The following is a 13,687-nucleotide window of genomic DNA, read 5'->3' as shown; positions in this document are numbered from 1 at the left end:
TACCCATTCATCTACTGATGGGCACTTAGGTTGCTTTCATATCTTGACTATTGTAAATAATGCTGCAGTGAATAGAGGGGTGCATAATCTTTTAGAATTGTCTTTGGATAAATACCCAGGGGTGGCATTGCTGGTTCTATTGTAGTTCTATTTTTAATTTTTTAAGGAATCTCAATACTGTTTTCCATAGTGTTTGTACCAATTTACATTCCTAAATACTCATTTTTAAATTCAATAAGTAGCTTCCATTTTTCACGAAGATGGGATTACTTTACCATAAACTTACCGTGATTTTCTCTTTTATCTAAAGAAACTGTGTGCACATATATATATGACTTCATTTTTTCTTTTTCTACCACTTGAGTATCTAATGTCAAAGACTTCTTCAAGGCCAGAACTTCATATGTAATAAATAAAGAACCTCTTAAAAAGAAACAAAAAATTCATCATAAATATATGATCTAAATATAACACAGGAGCCACTCTTTTTTTTATTAAGCTTTTTGTAGAACTTTTTCTTTTTTTTATTGGGAAACATAACATATATACAGTAATGTGCATATAACATACATTATACATATATATGTATAAATGTATACACACATTTCAGCTTACAAATAATAATAAATAGCTGCAATACCATACCCAGGCAAAAAAAACATTAACAGTACCTAGAAGCCCACAGTGCATCCCTCTCTGATCCTGACCCACTCTCTCATCTCTATAGCTAACTATTATTCTGGGTCTTATTATAGTAATATCCTTGCTATTCTTTACAGTTCACCACCTAAACATGAACCTTTAAACAACGGGGCTTAGTTTTGTCTGTCTGTGAACTTCACAGGAATGAAATCACACTGTATGTATTCTTTAGTTCACCTCTGTTTGTGAGATTCATCCATGTTGTTACATGTATCTGGAGTTCATGCATTTATATTTTCACATGGTATGTGATTCATCCATTGTATAGCTATACTACAACTTATTTATCCATTCTACCACAGATGGGCAATTTAGGGAATTTCTATCGATAGCTTGAGTCTATTACAAATAATACTGTTACACATTGTATACATCTACACTATATGCATGTGTATATGTTCCTCTAGGATACATATCTAGAAGTAAAACTGCAGACTTTCTGAAAGTATATATATTGTTCAACTTTACTAGATAGTGCCAAACTGTTTTTTTCCAAAGATTAGCCAATTTGTACTCCTTATCACCAGCATATGAAAATTTCTCCTCTCCTAAGAGTTATACCTAAAATCAAATATTAAAAGTGAAATACAGGGGACGCAGTGGTGTCTCAGTGGTTAAGAATCCACCTGCCAATGCAGGGGACACAGGTTCGAACCCTGGTCTGGGAAGATCCCACATACCACGGGGCAAGTAAGCCCGTGCGCCACAACTACTGAGCCTGTGCTCTAGAGCCCACGAGCCACAGCTACTGAAGGCTGTGTGTCTAAAGCCCGTGCTCCACAACAGGAGAAGCCACCGCAATAAGAAGCCCCGCGCACCACAAGGAAGAGTAGCCCCCGCTCGCCGCAACTAGAGAAAGCCCACGCACAGCAAAGAAGACCCAACGCAGCCAAAAATAAATAAATAAATATATTTTTTAAAAAAAGTGAAATACAGGGAATTCCTGTATTACTGCACTGTAATTCCACGCAGTGGTTAGGACTCCGCACTTTCACTGCCGAGGGCCCACGTTCAACCCTGTTTGGGGAATTAAAATCCTGTTAGCTGCACGGTGCAGCCAAAAAAAAAAAAAAAAAGAAAACTGGAAAGAAAAAAAAAAGTGAAATACAATGTTGTGTATCCTAAAATGAAGGATTTCCCCCTAATCAGATTGACCTACACTAAATCCAGACACAAAGGCTGCACTCTGTCTGGATTCACAACTTAGAAACACACAGTTTTATGAAGTCTTTTTCTGAGCCTCCCACCCTAAAGCAAAAGCAAGTAAGACAGAAAGGCCAGACACTGGCCAGTACCAGAAGAATAGAGAGAAAGCTCTCAAGAATCATCACCTCTCCTGGGGAATCTATCTGAGCAGCCAAAAAGAACAAATCTATTCAGTATTTTTATCATGCTTTCCATGAAAGACAAAACTCTTTACCAGAAATTGTGATTAATTTTCACTATATTCCTGAATATAACTGTGATATAAACAAAGAAATTGCACTATAGAAAAGAATATACATTTATCTTTTGCCTGGAATGAGTCAAAAGAAAAAATCATCTAAATATGTTTTGTCTTACCTTACAATATTGGTCATGGAGAAATGTATTTGGATAAAATGCCAAATATATTTCCTTTATCATTTTAGCATCTAAGAGTTGATTTTATATTTATACTAATGAAAAAGAATATTATTAACAAAAACACTAGAACAGTATTAGACATAAACTTAACATATATATCCTCCGCCCCCCCAAAAAAAGGAAAGAAAAGAGAATGAAAAATAACGATTTTGGGGAAGACAATCACTCCAATCATTAAGCATGTGCCTCTGAAACAGCATGAGATGAGAGTGTCAATCTATTGGTTTTCTCAGTCAATCTCAATTTCCTTTCATAAGAGCTTTATGGTGACTTAAAGGATGTTCAAAAGTAATTCTGACTATAGTTGATTTTTACCTTCTTCACTCTCTTTATAACCTAACACAAGATGTGATTTTAGGTGTGCGAAAGCTAATTAGTGAGTGCCTGCTCTGTACATGCCAAGTGCTTCCCTCAGAGAAACAGTGCCAGATGGGCAGAATCCCCATCGTACACCTCGATCCAAGAGAAAACACTCCTCAGGAGTTAGAGTAACCGGATCAAGACAACACTGAAGTGGTAGAACCAGTGATTAACCAGGGATGAATCCACATGTTTATAGATTCCAAAATCTGTACCCTTTCAGTGCCCCATGCTACTTGTAAATCACTTCCACTGAGATTTCAAACAGTAGTATCATAAAGCCAGTTAATATTTCACAGTTGACACTTACCCTAAAATAAGTGATCCAGTAAACTTTATTATATTTCCTTCAAAAAGAAAGGGGAAAAAAAGTCAATGTGATGAATATCAATTGGAAAAATTGATATCTTTCCATTAATATAATCATTTACTATCAACACATGGCTTCCTATTCCCAGATACAAAAAATGAACCAATAAGCACTGAGTCCAAAATATAATCTATATTTCATACTAATTCTCCCCTTTCTCAACCTCTTCTTATTCTGCCATCCTCCACACTAAATCAGTAAGAAACCCTCGTTTGCTGCACTACTGATACTGCCAGGCCTAAAGTGCTTTCACTGAATGCAATGTCCAGGGAGCTAACTGTCCTGACTTTTTTTTAGTTCACAACCAGTTAAATAAAGGAATGGGAAGAATTCTCCATATCATATCACTACCTAAGACTATATTAAGGGATTATGTTTGTGAAGTGGGACATAAAATGATTCTTCCCAAAGAAATTATGTTATAATTGGTGGTTAAGTGCCATATATAGGTAGTCCCATTTAAAATATAGGTTAGGGACTTCCCTGGTGGTCCAGTGGTTAAGACTTCTCCTTCCAATGCAGGGGGTGCGGGTTTGATCCCTATTCAGGGAGCTAAGATCCCACATGCCTCACAGCCAAAAAACCAAAACATAAAACAGAAGCAATATTGTAACAAATTCAATAAAGACTTTAAAAATGGTTCACATCAAAAAATCTTTAAAAAATATATAGGTTACTTTCTACAAGTTTATTTATAAATTTTTTGTTTGGAACTTGGAAAAAATTTTTTTAATATTTAAAAAAAAAAGTCCTAGTGGCAGACACAGCTAGCTGCCTATTCAATACACATAAGCCCCTTAATTCTTACTAACACAACCTGATTACTACCTAAAGATATTCAAATTTCCTTGATTCTTACTAACACAACCTGATTACTACCTAAAGATATTCAAATTTCCTTGATTCTTACTAACACAACCTGATTACTACTTAAAGACATTCAAATTCAATACACATAAGCCCTTTAATTCTTACTAACACAACCTGATTACTACCTAAAGATATTCAAATTTCTTTACTACCTAAAGATATTCGAAGATACCTGATTACTACCTAAAGACTCCTCTGCAGGTAGGGCTGGCTGTGCAACACAGCTGTAGCCAATATATATATACACATAGAGAGAGAGAGATGTAATACATCTATATAAACATATAGATGGAAGTCTATAGGGAGAGATCCCTCCCCAAATAAAAAGACAAAGCCTCGTAACATGGCTTTTGGTCTTTCTGCCTTCTTGATGTCCTGGGATTCAGCAACAACTTGTGACCATGAGGACAATAAGATAATAGAGCAGGAAGACGAGAGAATTGCTAAACTGTGATTCCTGCCCTAAATTGTCTCCATCTTGACTTCCTGTTATGTAAGAAAAATGAAAACCTTACTAATTTAAGCCATTATAGTCTAGTTTCTGTTATATGTACTGAACACAATGTTAACTAATATTACCCATGATGGTTAGGGACTGCAGGCAGCTCATGAATATCTATGTAACCTATAATTTGTTGGATGTATAGAGGCAGGTAGCCCTTTGTTCACACCTTCAACTTACGCTGCCAAGAACACACTTCTCCTCCATACTGAGGGATAAGGAACTTTCCTCAATCAACTTCCCTATGCATCAGCCAAGGGAGATGGAAATTCCTCCCAAACTCTAGGACCCAGTGGTTCCAGAACAGGAAAGAGGGCAGTTCCAGAAACTCTGCAGGGATGAGATCGAAAGTTGTGACACACAGAGCTTCTTGACTGTGCAACCCCTCTGGGACCTTTTTCATTCCAAGATGGCTTCCTGGACTTCCCAGGGAACAGCCAGTTTATTTCCTCCTATACTGCTGCCATCTGTTTCTTCTTACTAGGATGTTTCCTTTTCACTAAGCCCTGGAAACAGAATATAGACTCACAGCCTTTTCTCCTACCCCAAAGTGTATTTACTACTCTTGAGTGTGTTTTGCTAGAAATGATGAGAGAAGAAAAGCTCCCTTCTCTGTCCCACACCTCTTTTTATTTTTAAAATACAAAATCACAGAATTTTCTAGATGAAAAAGATCTATCCTAAAAACTGATCTTTCTTACCGATCAAAAGGAAGCTCCATGAGGACAGAGACTTCATCTTATTCAATACTGTATCCTCTGGGCCTAGTAATAGTACCTGGCACATAGTAGAATGAATGAAAGATGGCCTAGGCCAATATTCTCATTTTACAAATAAAGATTAGTAATAAGTAATGTAAATAAAGATTTACAAATAAAGACAGTAGATTAGTGCTAGATCCTAAGTTCCTGCAGGGCAAGCAAAACATCTTCCTGGTTCACCACTGAATTCCCAGAACCTAATACATGTGCCTGGCACCATGTTTTACAGAAGCTTAATAAATGGCTGCTGAAAAAGAATGCAGTGACACTTGAGTTTAAAAGGATGAGTATGAATCTGACAGGAAACATAGGGGAGGGAAAAGATTCCCAAGAAAAAGGAGTATGCATGGCTCTGGGCGTACAAATTTGGGGTGAACATTTAGTACAGAAAAGACCTAAACAACTTTGAGATTTATCATGGATTAAATAAGTTTTTGTGGACAACCCTGGAAAGTTAACCACAATTCTATCACTGTTTCTACAAGAAGATATTGTTGTTTAAACTGTACTCACTGACATCTCTCCAATATGTGTTGCTTTTTGGCAGAGGAGTTGAGGTTCCCATTCTTCTGCAACAGATGACGCAATAAGCAGCCAGGGACATTCTGTGTGCTTAGAACAATTATAACATGTTTAATTTAGCATGTAATTAAAAACATTTCTCTTAACTATAAGAACATGTCACAATCACAGTAGACTGCCCACAGAGTTAGATTTTTCAAGACCTGGAAAAAAAGTTTTCAATTAAAGAAAAAAAATTTCTCCCGTAAAAATTTAAAGCAGACTTATTAGAATAGTATTTTGCTAGTACCTCAATGATTATTCTTCAAACTGTGTCCAACTGTGAACAATGATTAGTAGGAAAAAGGAAAAGAGATTATTAATCAGAATATCAATATAGGAATCAAAAAATGTTAATGCCTTCTAAAAATATATATATGCATATAGATAGATATATTTATCTTTAGTGACTGAAGTCCCTACAGAAATGAAAAGCAGCTCTGAATGGAAGATATACTTAGGACCCATAGAAGTGTTTAGCTTTTCTCCAAGGCCTTCAAGAGGGTACCCAACATTGTTTAAAATCTTTGAAATGTAATCGTTACTTGTTGGCATCCTGTCAAAGAAGGAGATGTTGCCCAACTATTTAATCACTATTCTTTTGCTCAACTATTTCATCAACTGAGTAAAGATGATTTAAATATGATGCAATGGTTTCTAGAACAACTCAGTATTCTAGAATCATAGATTGTCTTTGGATGAGACGTTTCTTTCTTCTTTTTTCTTTTGCAATAACAGAAAAGAAAGAAGATGCCTTGAGGAACTCATGTGAGAAATGGTCTTTGGTTTAATACATTAAAAACTTCTGGCAGCTTTACAGGGATTAAGGGGAAAATCGCTTGGTGTACATGTGTAAGAAAATCTGTTAGCAATAACACAAAATAAAAAGCTTAAACACTTTTTCTTGTAATTCTAGTACCTCAATTGATGACTAAGCAAACTAGTTTAGGCAACAGATAAACTTGTAAAGGTCACTGTTTTAAAGGTCATTGTATCTTATTTTCTCACTGTTTAAAGGGTTGCTGCTACTTCTCTATGAGACACAGGATAATGGTAAAAATGATACAAAGACAGCAACGAAGTAGGTGCTTATAAAACCAAGGCAGAATGCGATGTAAACTAAGAGTTTATGTATAGACTTTCATTTTACTACATGAAAACTTTTGACTAAAACAAAAATGCAGAGCAAAAATACACTGCTTCCTTCAATCCCAACATCTACTATGAAAGTGGTCAACTATAAAACATTATACAAATATTGTTTACTATTACTTCTCTGGCCTAAAAACCTTCACGGTATTAACTTAAACAAACCACCCGCCAGCAGGTTCCCCTCCCACCAAGTCCTGGATCTGAATGAGTATAGTGGAAATATACTTCCTCATCTTATTTCCCTCTAGATTTCCTCAAATGACATCACTGGCTCTTTCAGCTTTTTCCAGAATAAACTAACTCTAACTCTCTTTCAACTCTCTCAGCGTCTTGACTATTTCCAGTTCACTGCTCTCCAGTCTCAATAAACCATCCATCCTTGCTTTCCGGGGGTGAGCATCCACCCCATGGTTGTACTTCCTTCCCCACCCAGCCTTGACTCCAGGGTGCATCACTGCAACCTCCCTCTCTACCTGCTTCCTCAACATACCAGAGTCCTCCTCCTACTATCCTGCAGCCCCAACCTGAAACATGTGTTTTCTCTGTTCTTACACTTGGACAGCCAAAATTGGGGGCAGGGGGACAAAAGGCAAACTGGGAGTGTGCTCTCAGAATGACTTCGCCTGTCCTTAATCAGGTTTCTTCTCATCCCCATGACGACTGCTCTAAATACCCACATACTCTGCCAAGCGTCCTACCCTACCTGCATCCTTTTCAAATGATCTTGTCTCTTATTTCACTCAGAAAATTACGACTGAACCCCCTCAACTTCTGCCCCCATACCTACAAGCAGGGATTGATCCAGGTATTGAAGGAATCAACATTTATTCAAATAGTGGGGAGAGGGTAGGTTCCTTTAAAAAAAAAAACCACAAAACCACAAATATCAAATTAGGTACTAAAATGAAAGTGATTCAGAATGAGAAAAGATATCACAATAAATTACTGGAGTCTTAGAAATTTTGATACCTTTCTTCTGGGATTTCATTAGCTAATTTGTCAGAAATGCTTACATAGAAATACTTCAGGATTACACTCTGGTGTTCCTCCCTCCCTAAGACATTACAACTCCTAGTAACTCCTAGCACTCACAGGGGCCCATGCAAGTAAGGCACCCTCTAGCCTAAGCTTCCTAATATCACAGGAAATCTACGCTGGCCGACTTGCATATCTTTATCTGCATCGCCTTTTCCAGATTCCAAATGGATTTTTATCTGCACTGTTCTTTCCTGTTTCTGAGGAAAAGGTCTCATCCCGTTTTCAAAGGGAAATGTACCATCTATGTTCTAGATATCATTTTTTCCCTTCCATGTGGACCTTGATTCATTATCTGTCTTTCTCTTCTTAATTTTCACACACTCCCTATCAGCTCTTTCTACTCCTCCCCCCTAAATACTGGATGTCCAATATGCTCCCATCAAAACACAAAAACAAACAATTGGAAAAAAAAAAGTAAAACCTCAGTCTACCCAAGTGCCCTCCAGCTATTGCCACTTCTCTCACTTCCCTTTCCTAAGATTCTTTCCCCAGTGTGTCTTCCTCCAGCGCTGAAACAGCCCTCCCCAAGGTCGCCAGTCAGTGACATCTTTGCTGCTAAATCCACTTTTCAGTCACCATCTTACTGTCTTTGTCTAAAGCATTTGACTACTCCCTCCTTGTCTCCTCTAGCTACTATGACACCTGGTTTTCTAGTTTGATTCCCCTATTACTGGCTGCTCCATCCCATTACTCATTCAACAAAGAGTTATTCAGTTATTGAGCACCTACCACCTGTCAGTGATGGACACCTGAGATGTGAATAAAGCAGCACAACTCCCTGCTCTTACTGAGCTTACAGTTGTCTCTGCTGCCTCTACCCAGCCCTTAAATATTAGTGTTTCAGTGGGTTCCGCCTGTGCTCTTCTTTTTTCCTCATGTTATATTCTCGTGCTAAATAATTTCAGTGTTTTCATCACAAAGCTTTACCTGTAAGCTTTTGATTCCCAAGTCTCTATAACTAACTCAAGTCTCTGCTAAGCACATATATTCAACTGCCTAATACATATTTGCACCTTGAAGCACCACAAACACCTAAAACCCAGGATGTCTAAAGTCAAATCATCATACTCTAGAAATCAAATATCCCAAGACCATTTATTACTAAACCATAGTTTCCCTATTGATTAGAAATGACTTTTCCCTACACCAAGGTCTAATCTACCTAGGGTCCATTTCTGGAGAATTCTGTTCCACTAACACATTTGTCTAACCCTGCATCAATAATATAACACCTTTCTTAATTATTATACCTTTAAAATAAGCCTTGATAGGTTCTAGAGTGAGTACCCCTGCCCCCATTCTTGGCAGGATTATCTTGGCTATTGGGAATTATTCTTTTTGGCAATCTCCTACATTTTTAATTTTTTTTAATTTTTAAATTTTATTTTACTTATTTTTTTATACAGCAGGTTCTCATTAGTTATCCATTTTATACATATTAGTGTTTATATGTCAATCCCAATCTCCCATTTCATCACACCAACACCAACACCCCCCCGCCGCTTTGCCCCTTGGCGTCCATACGTTTGTTCTCTACGTCTGTGTCTCAATTTCTGCCCTGCAAGCTGGTTCATCTGTACCATTTTTCTAGGTTCCACATATATGCATTAATATACGATAGTTGTTTTTCTCTTTCTGACATACTTCACTCTGTATGACAGTCTCTAGATTCATCCACGTCTCTACAAATGACCCAATTTCATTCCTTTTGATGGTTGAGTACTATTCCATTGTATACATGTACCACATCTTCTTTAACCATTCGTGTGCCGATAGGCATTTAGGTTGCTTCAATGACCTGGTTATTGTAAATAGCGCTGCAATGAACATCAGGGTGCATGTGTCTTTTTGAATTGTGGTTTTCTCTGGGTATATGCCCAGTAGTGGGATTGCTGGGTCACATGGTAATTCTATTTTTAGTTTTTGAAGGAACCTCCATACTGTTCTCCATAGTGGCTGTATCCATTTACATTCCCACCAACAGTGCAAGAGGGTTCCCCTTTCTCCACACCCTCTCCAGCAGTTATTATGTGTAGATTTTCTGATGATGCCCATTCTAACTGGTGTGAGGTGATATACCTCATTGTAGTTTTGATTTGCATTTCTCTAATAATTAGTGATGTTGAGCAGCTTTTCATGTGCTTCTTGGCCATCTGTATGTCTTCTTTGGAGAAATGTCTATTTAAGTCTTCTGTCCATTTTTTGATTGGGTTGTTTGCTTTTTTTAATATTGAGCTGCATGAGCTGTTTATATATTTTAGAGATTAATCCTTTGTCTGTTGACTGGTTTGCAAATATTTTCTCCCATTCTGAGGGTTGTCTTTTCATCTTGTTTGTAGTTTGCTTTGCAAAAGCTTTTAAGTTTCATTAGGTCCCATTTGTTTATTTTTGGTTTTATTTCCGTTACTCTAGGAGGTGGATCAAAAAAGATCCTGCTGTGATTTATGTCAGAGTGTTCTTCCTATGTTTTCCTCTAAGAATTTTATAGTGTCCGGTCTTACATTTAGGTCTCTAATCCATTTTGAGTGTATTTTTGTGTATGGTGTTAGGGAGAGTTCTAACTTCATTCTTTTACATGTAGCTGTCCAGTTTTCCCAGCACCACTTATTGAACAGACTGTCTTTTCTCCATCCTATATCCTTGCCTCCTTTGTCATAGATTAGTTGACCATAGGTGTGTGGGTTTATCTCTGGGCTTTCTATCCTGTTCCATTGATCTATATTTCTGTTTCTGTGCCAGTACCATATTGTCTTGATTGCTGTAGCTTTGTAGTATAGTATGAAGTCAGGGAGTCTGATTCCTCCAGCTCCGTTTTTTTCCCTCAAGACCGCTTTGGCTATTCAGGGTCTTTTGTGTTGCCATACAAATTTTAAGATTTTTTGTTCTAGCTCTGTAAAAAATGCCATTGGTAATTTGATAGGGATTGCATTCAATCTGTAGATTGCTTTGGGTAGTATAGTCATTTTCACAGTATTGATTATTCCAATCCAAGTACATGGAATATCTCTCCATCTGTTTGTATCATCTTTAATTTCTTTCAGCAGTGTCTTATAGTTTTCTGCATACAGGTCTTTTATCTCTCTAGGTAGGTTTATTCCTAGGTATTTTATTCTTTTTCTTGCAATGGTAAAAAGAAGTGTTTCCTTAATTTCTCATTCAGATTTTCCAGCATTAGTGTATAGGAATGCAAGAGATCTGTGCATTAATTTTTTATCCTGCAACTTTACCAAATTCACTGATTAGCTCTAGTAGTTTTCTGGTGGCATCTTTAGGATTCTCTATGTATAGTATCATGTCATCTGTAAACAGTGACAGTTTTACTTCTTCTTTTCCAATTTGTATTCCTTTTATTTCTTTTTCTTCTCTGATTGCCGTGGCTAGAACTTCCAAAACTATGCCGAATAACAGTTGTGAGACTGGACATCCTTGTCTTGTTCCTGATCTGAGAGGAAATGCTTTCAGTTTTTACCATTGAGAATGATGTTTGCTGTGGGTTTGTTTTTTAATTCTTCTAGGTCTCTGTTAAACATTTCTTGCATCTTCTCGATCTTTGCCTCCATTCTTTTTCCGAGGTCCTGGATCATCTTCACTATCATTTTTCTGAATTCTTTTTCTGGAAGGTTGCCTATCTCCACTTCATTTAGTTGTTTTTCTGGGATTTCATCTTGTTCCTTCATCTGGTACATAGCTCTCTGCCTTTTCATCTTATCTTTCTGTGAATGTGGTGTTTGTTCCACAGGCTGCAGGATTGTAGTTCTCCTTGTTTCTGCTGTTTGCCCTCGCTATTGGGTTTTTTTATTGGAACTGAATTGAATTTACAGATTAGTTTGGAGAGAACTGGTATCATGTGGGGTGCCTCCATTCATGAAAGGTGTATCTTCAATTCTTCTTTTAGATCTTTTGTAATTTTCTCCACAAAGGTCATGCATGGTTTTTCTTTGTTTCTTCCTTTCATGGAAAATTTCAAATGTATACAAATAGAGACAGAATAATAAACTCAACCCCATCACTCAGCTTCAAAAATTGTCAACACATGGTCAATCTTGTTTCATCTATACCTGCTCTATCCAATAGAACTTCTGCATGATAGACATTTCCTATTTATACACCACTAGTGTGAAAATATGCTAATGTGACTGAGGAACTGAAATTTCAGTCTTTTAAGTTTTAATTAATTTTAATTTAAATACCCACATGGTTAGTGGCTATGGTACTGAACAGTGAAATCTATACTGTAACCCACATTCACTTTCCACCACCATAACACTCAATTATTTTGAAGCAAATCCATAATGTCGTGTAATATATAACCTGTAAATACTGTAGAATGTTACTGATGGTTAAAAAAAAATTAACCATCATTATGTCCCCCTTGAAAAAAATTCCTTAGTATCATCAAATATCCAACAAATGTTTCAATTATTTCATAAACTTCTGTTATGCACTATTGGCCTGTTAGAATTAGGATCTAAACAAGGTCCACATATTGCATTTGGTTGCTAATGTGCCTCTTTTTTTTTTTTTTTTGCGGTATGCGGGCCTCTCACTGCTGTGGCCTCTCCTGTTGCGGAGCACAGGCTCCGGACACGCAGGCTCAGCGGCCACTCACGGGCCTAGCCGCTCCGCAGCATGTGGGATCTTCCCGGACCAGGGCACAAACCCGTGTCCCTTGCCATCGGCAGGCGGACTCTCAACCACTGCACCACCAGCGAAGCCCAATATGCCTCTTTTTAGAGTCACTTATTTTTACTTTTATTTTTATTTTATTTATTTATTTGTTTGTTTGTTTGTTTATGGCTGCATTGGGTCTTCGTTGCTGTGCGCAGGCTTTCTCTAGTTGCGGCGAGCTGGTGCTACTCTTCCTGTGGTGCGCAGGCTTCTCATTGTGGTGGCTTCTCTTGTTGTGGAGTATGGGCTCTAGGTGCGTGGGCTCAGTAGTTGTGGCTCGTGGCTCTAGAACACAGGCTCAGTAGCTGTGGTGCACGGGTTTAGTTGCTCTGCAGCATGTGGGATCTTGCCGGACCACGGTTCGAACCTGTGTCCCTTGCATTAGCAGGCAGATTCTTAACCACTGTACTACCAGGGAAGTCCCAGAGTCACTTATTTTTTAAATTACTAGTTTAGATTTTCTTTTTTCTTGAATTAGTCTTGATAATATCTATTTTTCAAGAAAATGGGCATTTAAGTTTTCAAAATCATTATCATAATGCTGTTCATGCTATTCCTATGATTTTTTTATCCCAAAACTGCCTACCTTTTTTGTTCCTAGCATTATTTGTGCCTCTTCTTTTTTACTCTTGAGCAGTCTTCTAAAAGCTTATTAATAGAAAAAAAATCATTTATTAATTTTTATCATCTACTGCTTTTGCTGAGCATCTCTATTTTATTTTGTTTTTTTTTCTATTTCTGCTCTTCACTATTTTCTTCTTTCTTTGGATTCACTCTGTTCTTTTTGCAACTTCTTCAGTAATACTTAACATATTATGAGCATTTCCTGCTGTTTCATAAATGCATTTAAGACCATAAATTCCCCTCTAAGTTTTGCTTTACTTCAATTTCACAAGTCCTGATACTTCCACTGTGATTTTCTCTAATCCACGGATTAGTTTGTTTTTAGTCTCTAAACATACAAAATTTCTAAAGATTATCTTTTTATTGTGCTATATGACATAGATTCTTTGGAATTATGGAGACTTGCTTTGTTACCTAGTTGCAATCGATATTTATAAATGTATCATATAAACT

At 37.2% G+C, this 13,687-nt stretch overlaps 1 protein-coding gene across 6 annotated transcripts in view; it reads right to left on the bottom strand.

Moving 5' to 3' along the window:
• The window catches only part of SERAC1 (serine active site containing 1), an 86,354-nt gene that overhangs the window by 40,031 nt on the left and 32,636 nt on the right, over positions 1-13,687 (bottom strand). For 5 of the 6 annotated variants that reach the window (XM_049695462.1, XM_049695460.1, XM_049695463.1 and 2 more), the window contains exons 2-4: positions 5,705-5,803; positions 2,999-3,035; positions 287-423 (exon numbers count right to left, since the gene is read on the bottom strand). In XM_049695462.1, the coding sequence (XP_049551419.1) occupies positions 287-423; positions 2,999-3,035; positions 5,705-5,795 (265 nt within the window). In that variant the 5' untranslated portion in view covers positions 5,796-5,803. Of the gene's footprint in view, positions 1-286; positions 424-2,998; positions 3,036-5,704; positions 5,804-13,687 lie in introns of those variants that run through there. The other variant, XM_049695464.1, reaches the window with a different exon arrangement.

The sequence above is a fragment of the Orcinus orca genome, chromosome 12 (genome assembly GCF_937001465.1).
Source record: "Orcinus orca chromosome 12, mOrcOrc1.1, whole genome shotgun sequence".
Taxonomy (NCBI): domain Eukaryota; kingdom Metazoa; phylum Chordata; class Mammalia; order Artiodactyla; family Delphinidae; genus Orcinus; species Orcinus orca.
Note: the sequence above shows the minus strand (reverse complement) of the source record. Positions and strands in the feature narration are given on the sequence as shown.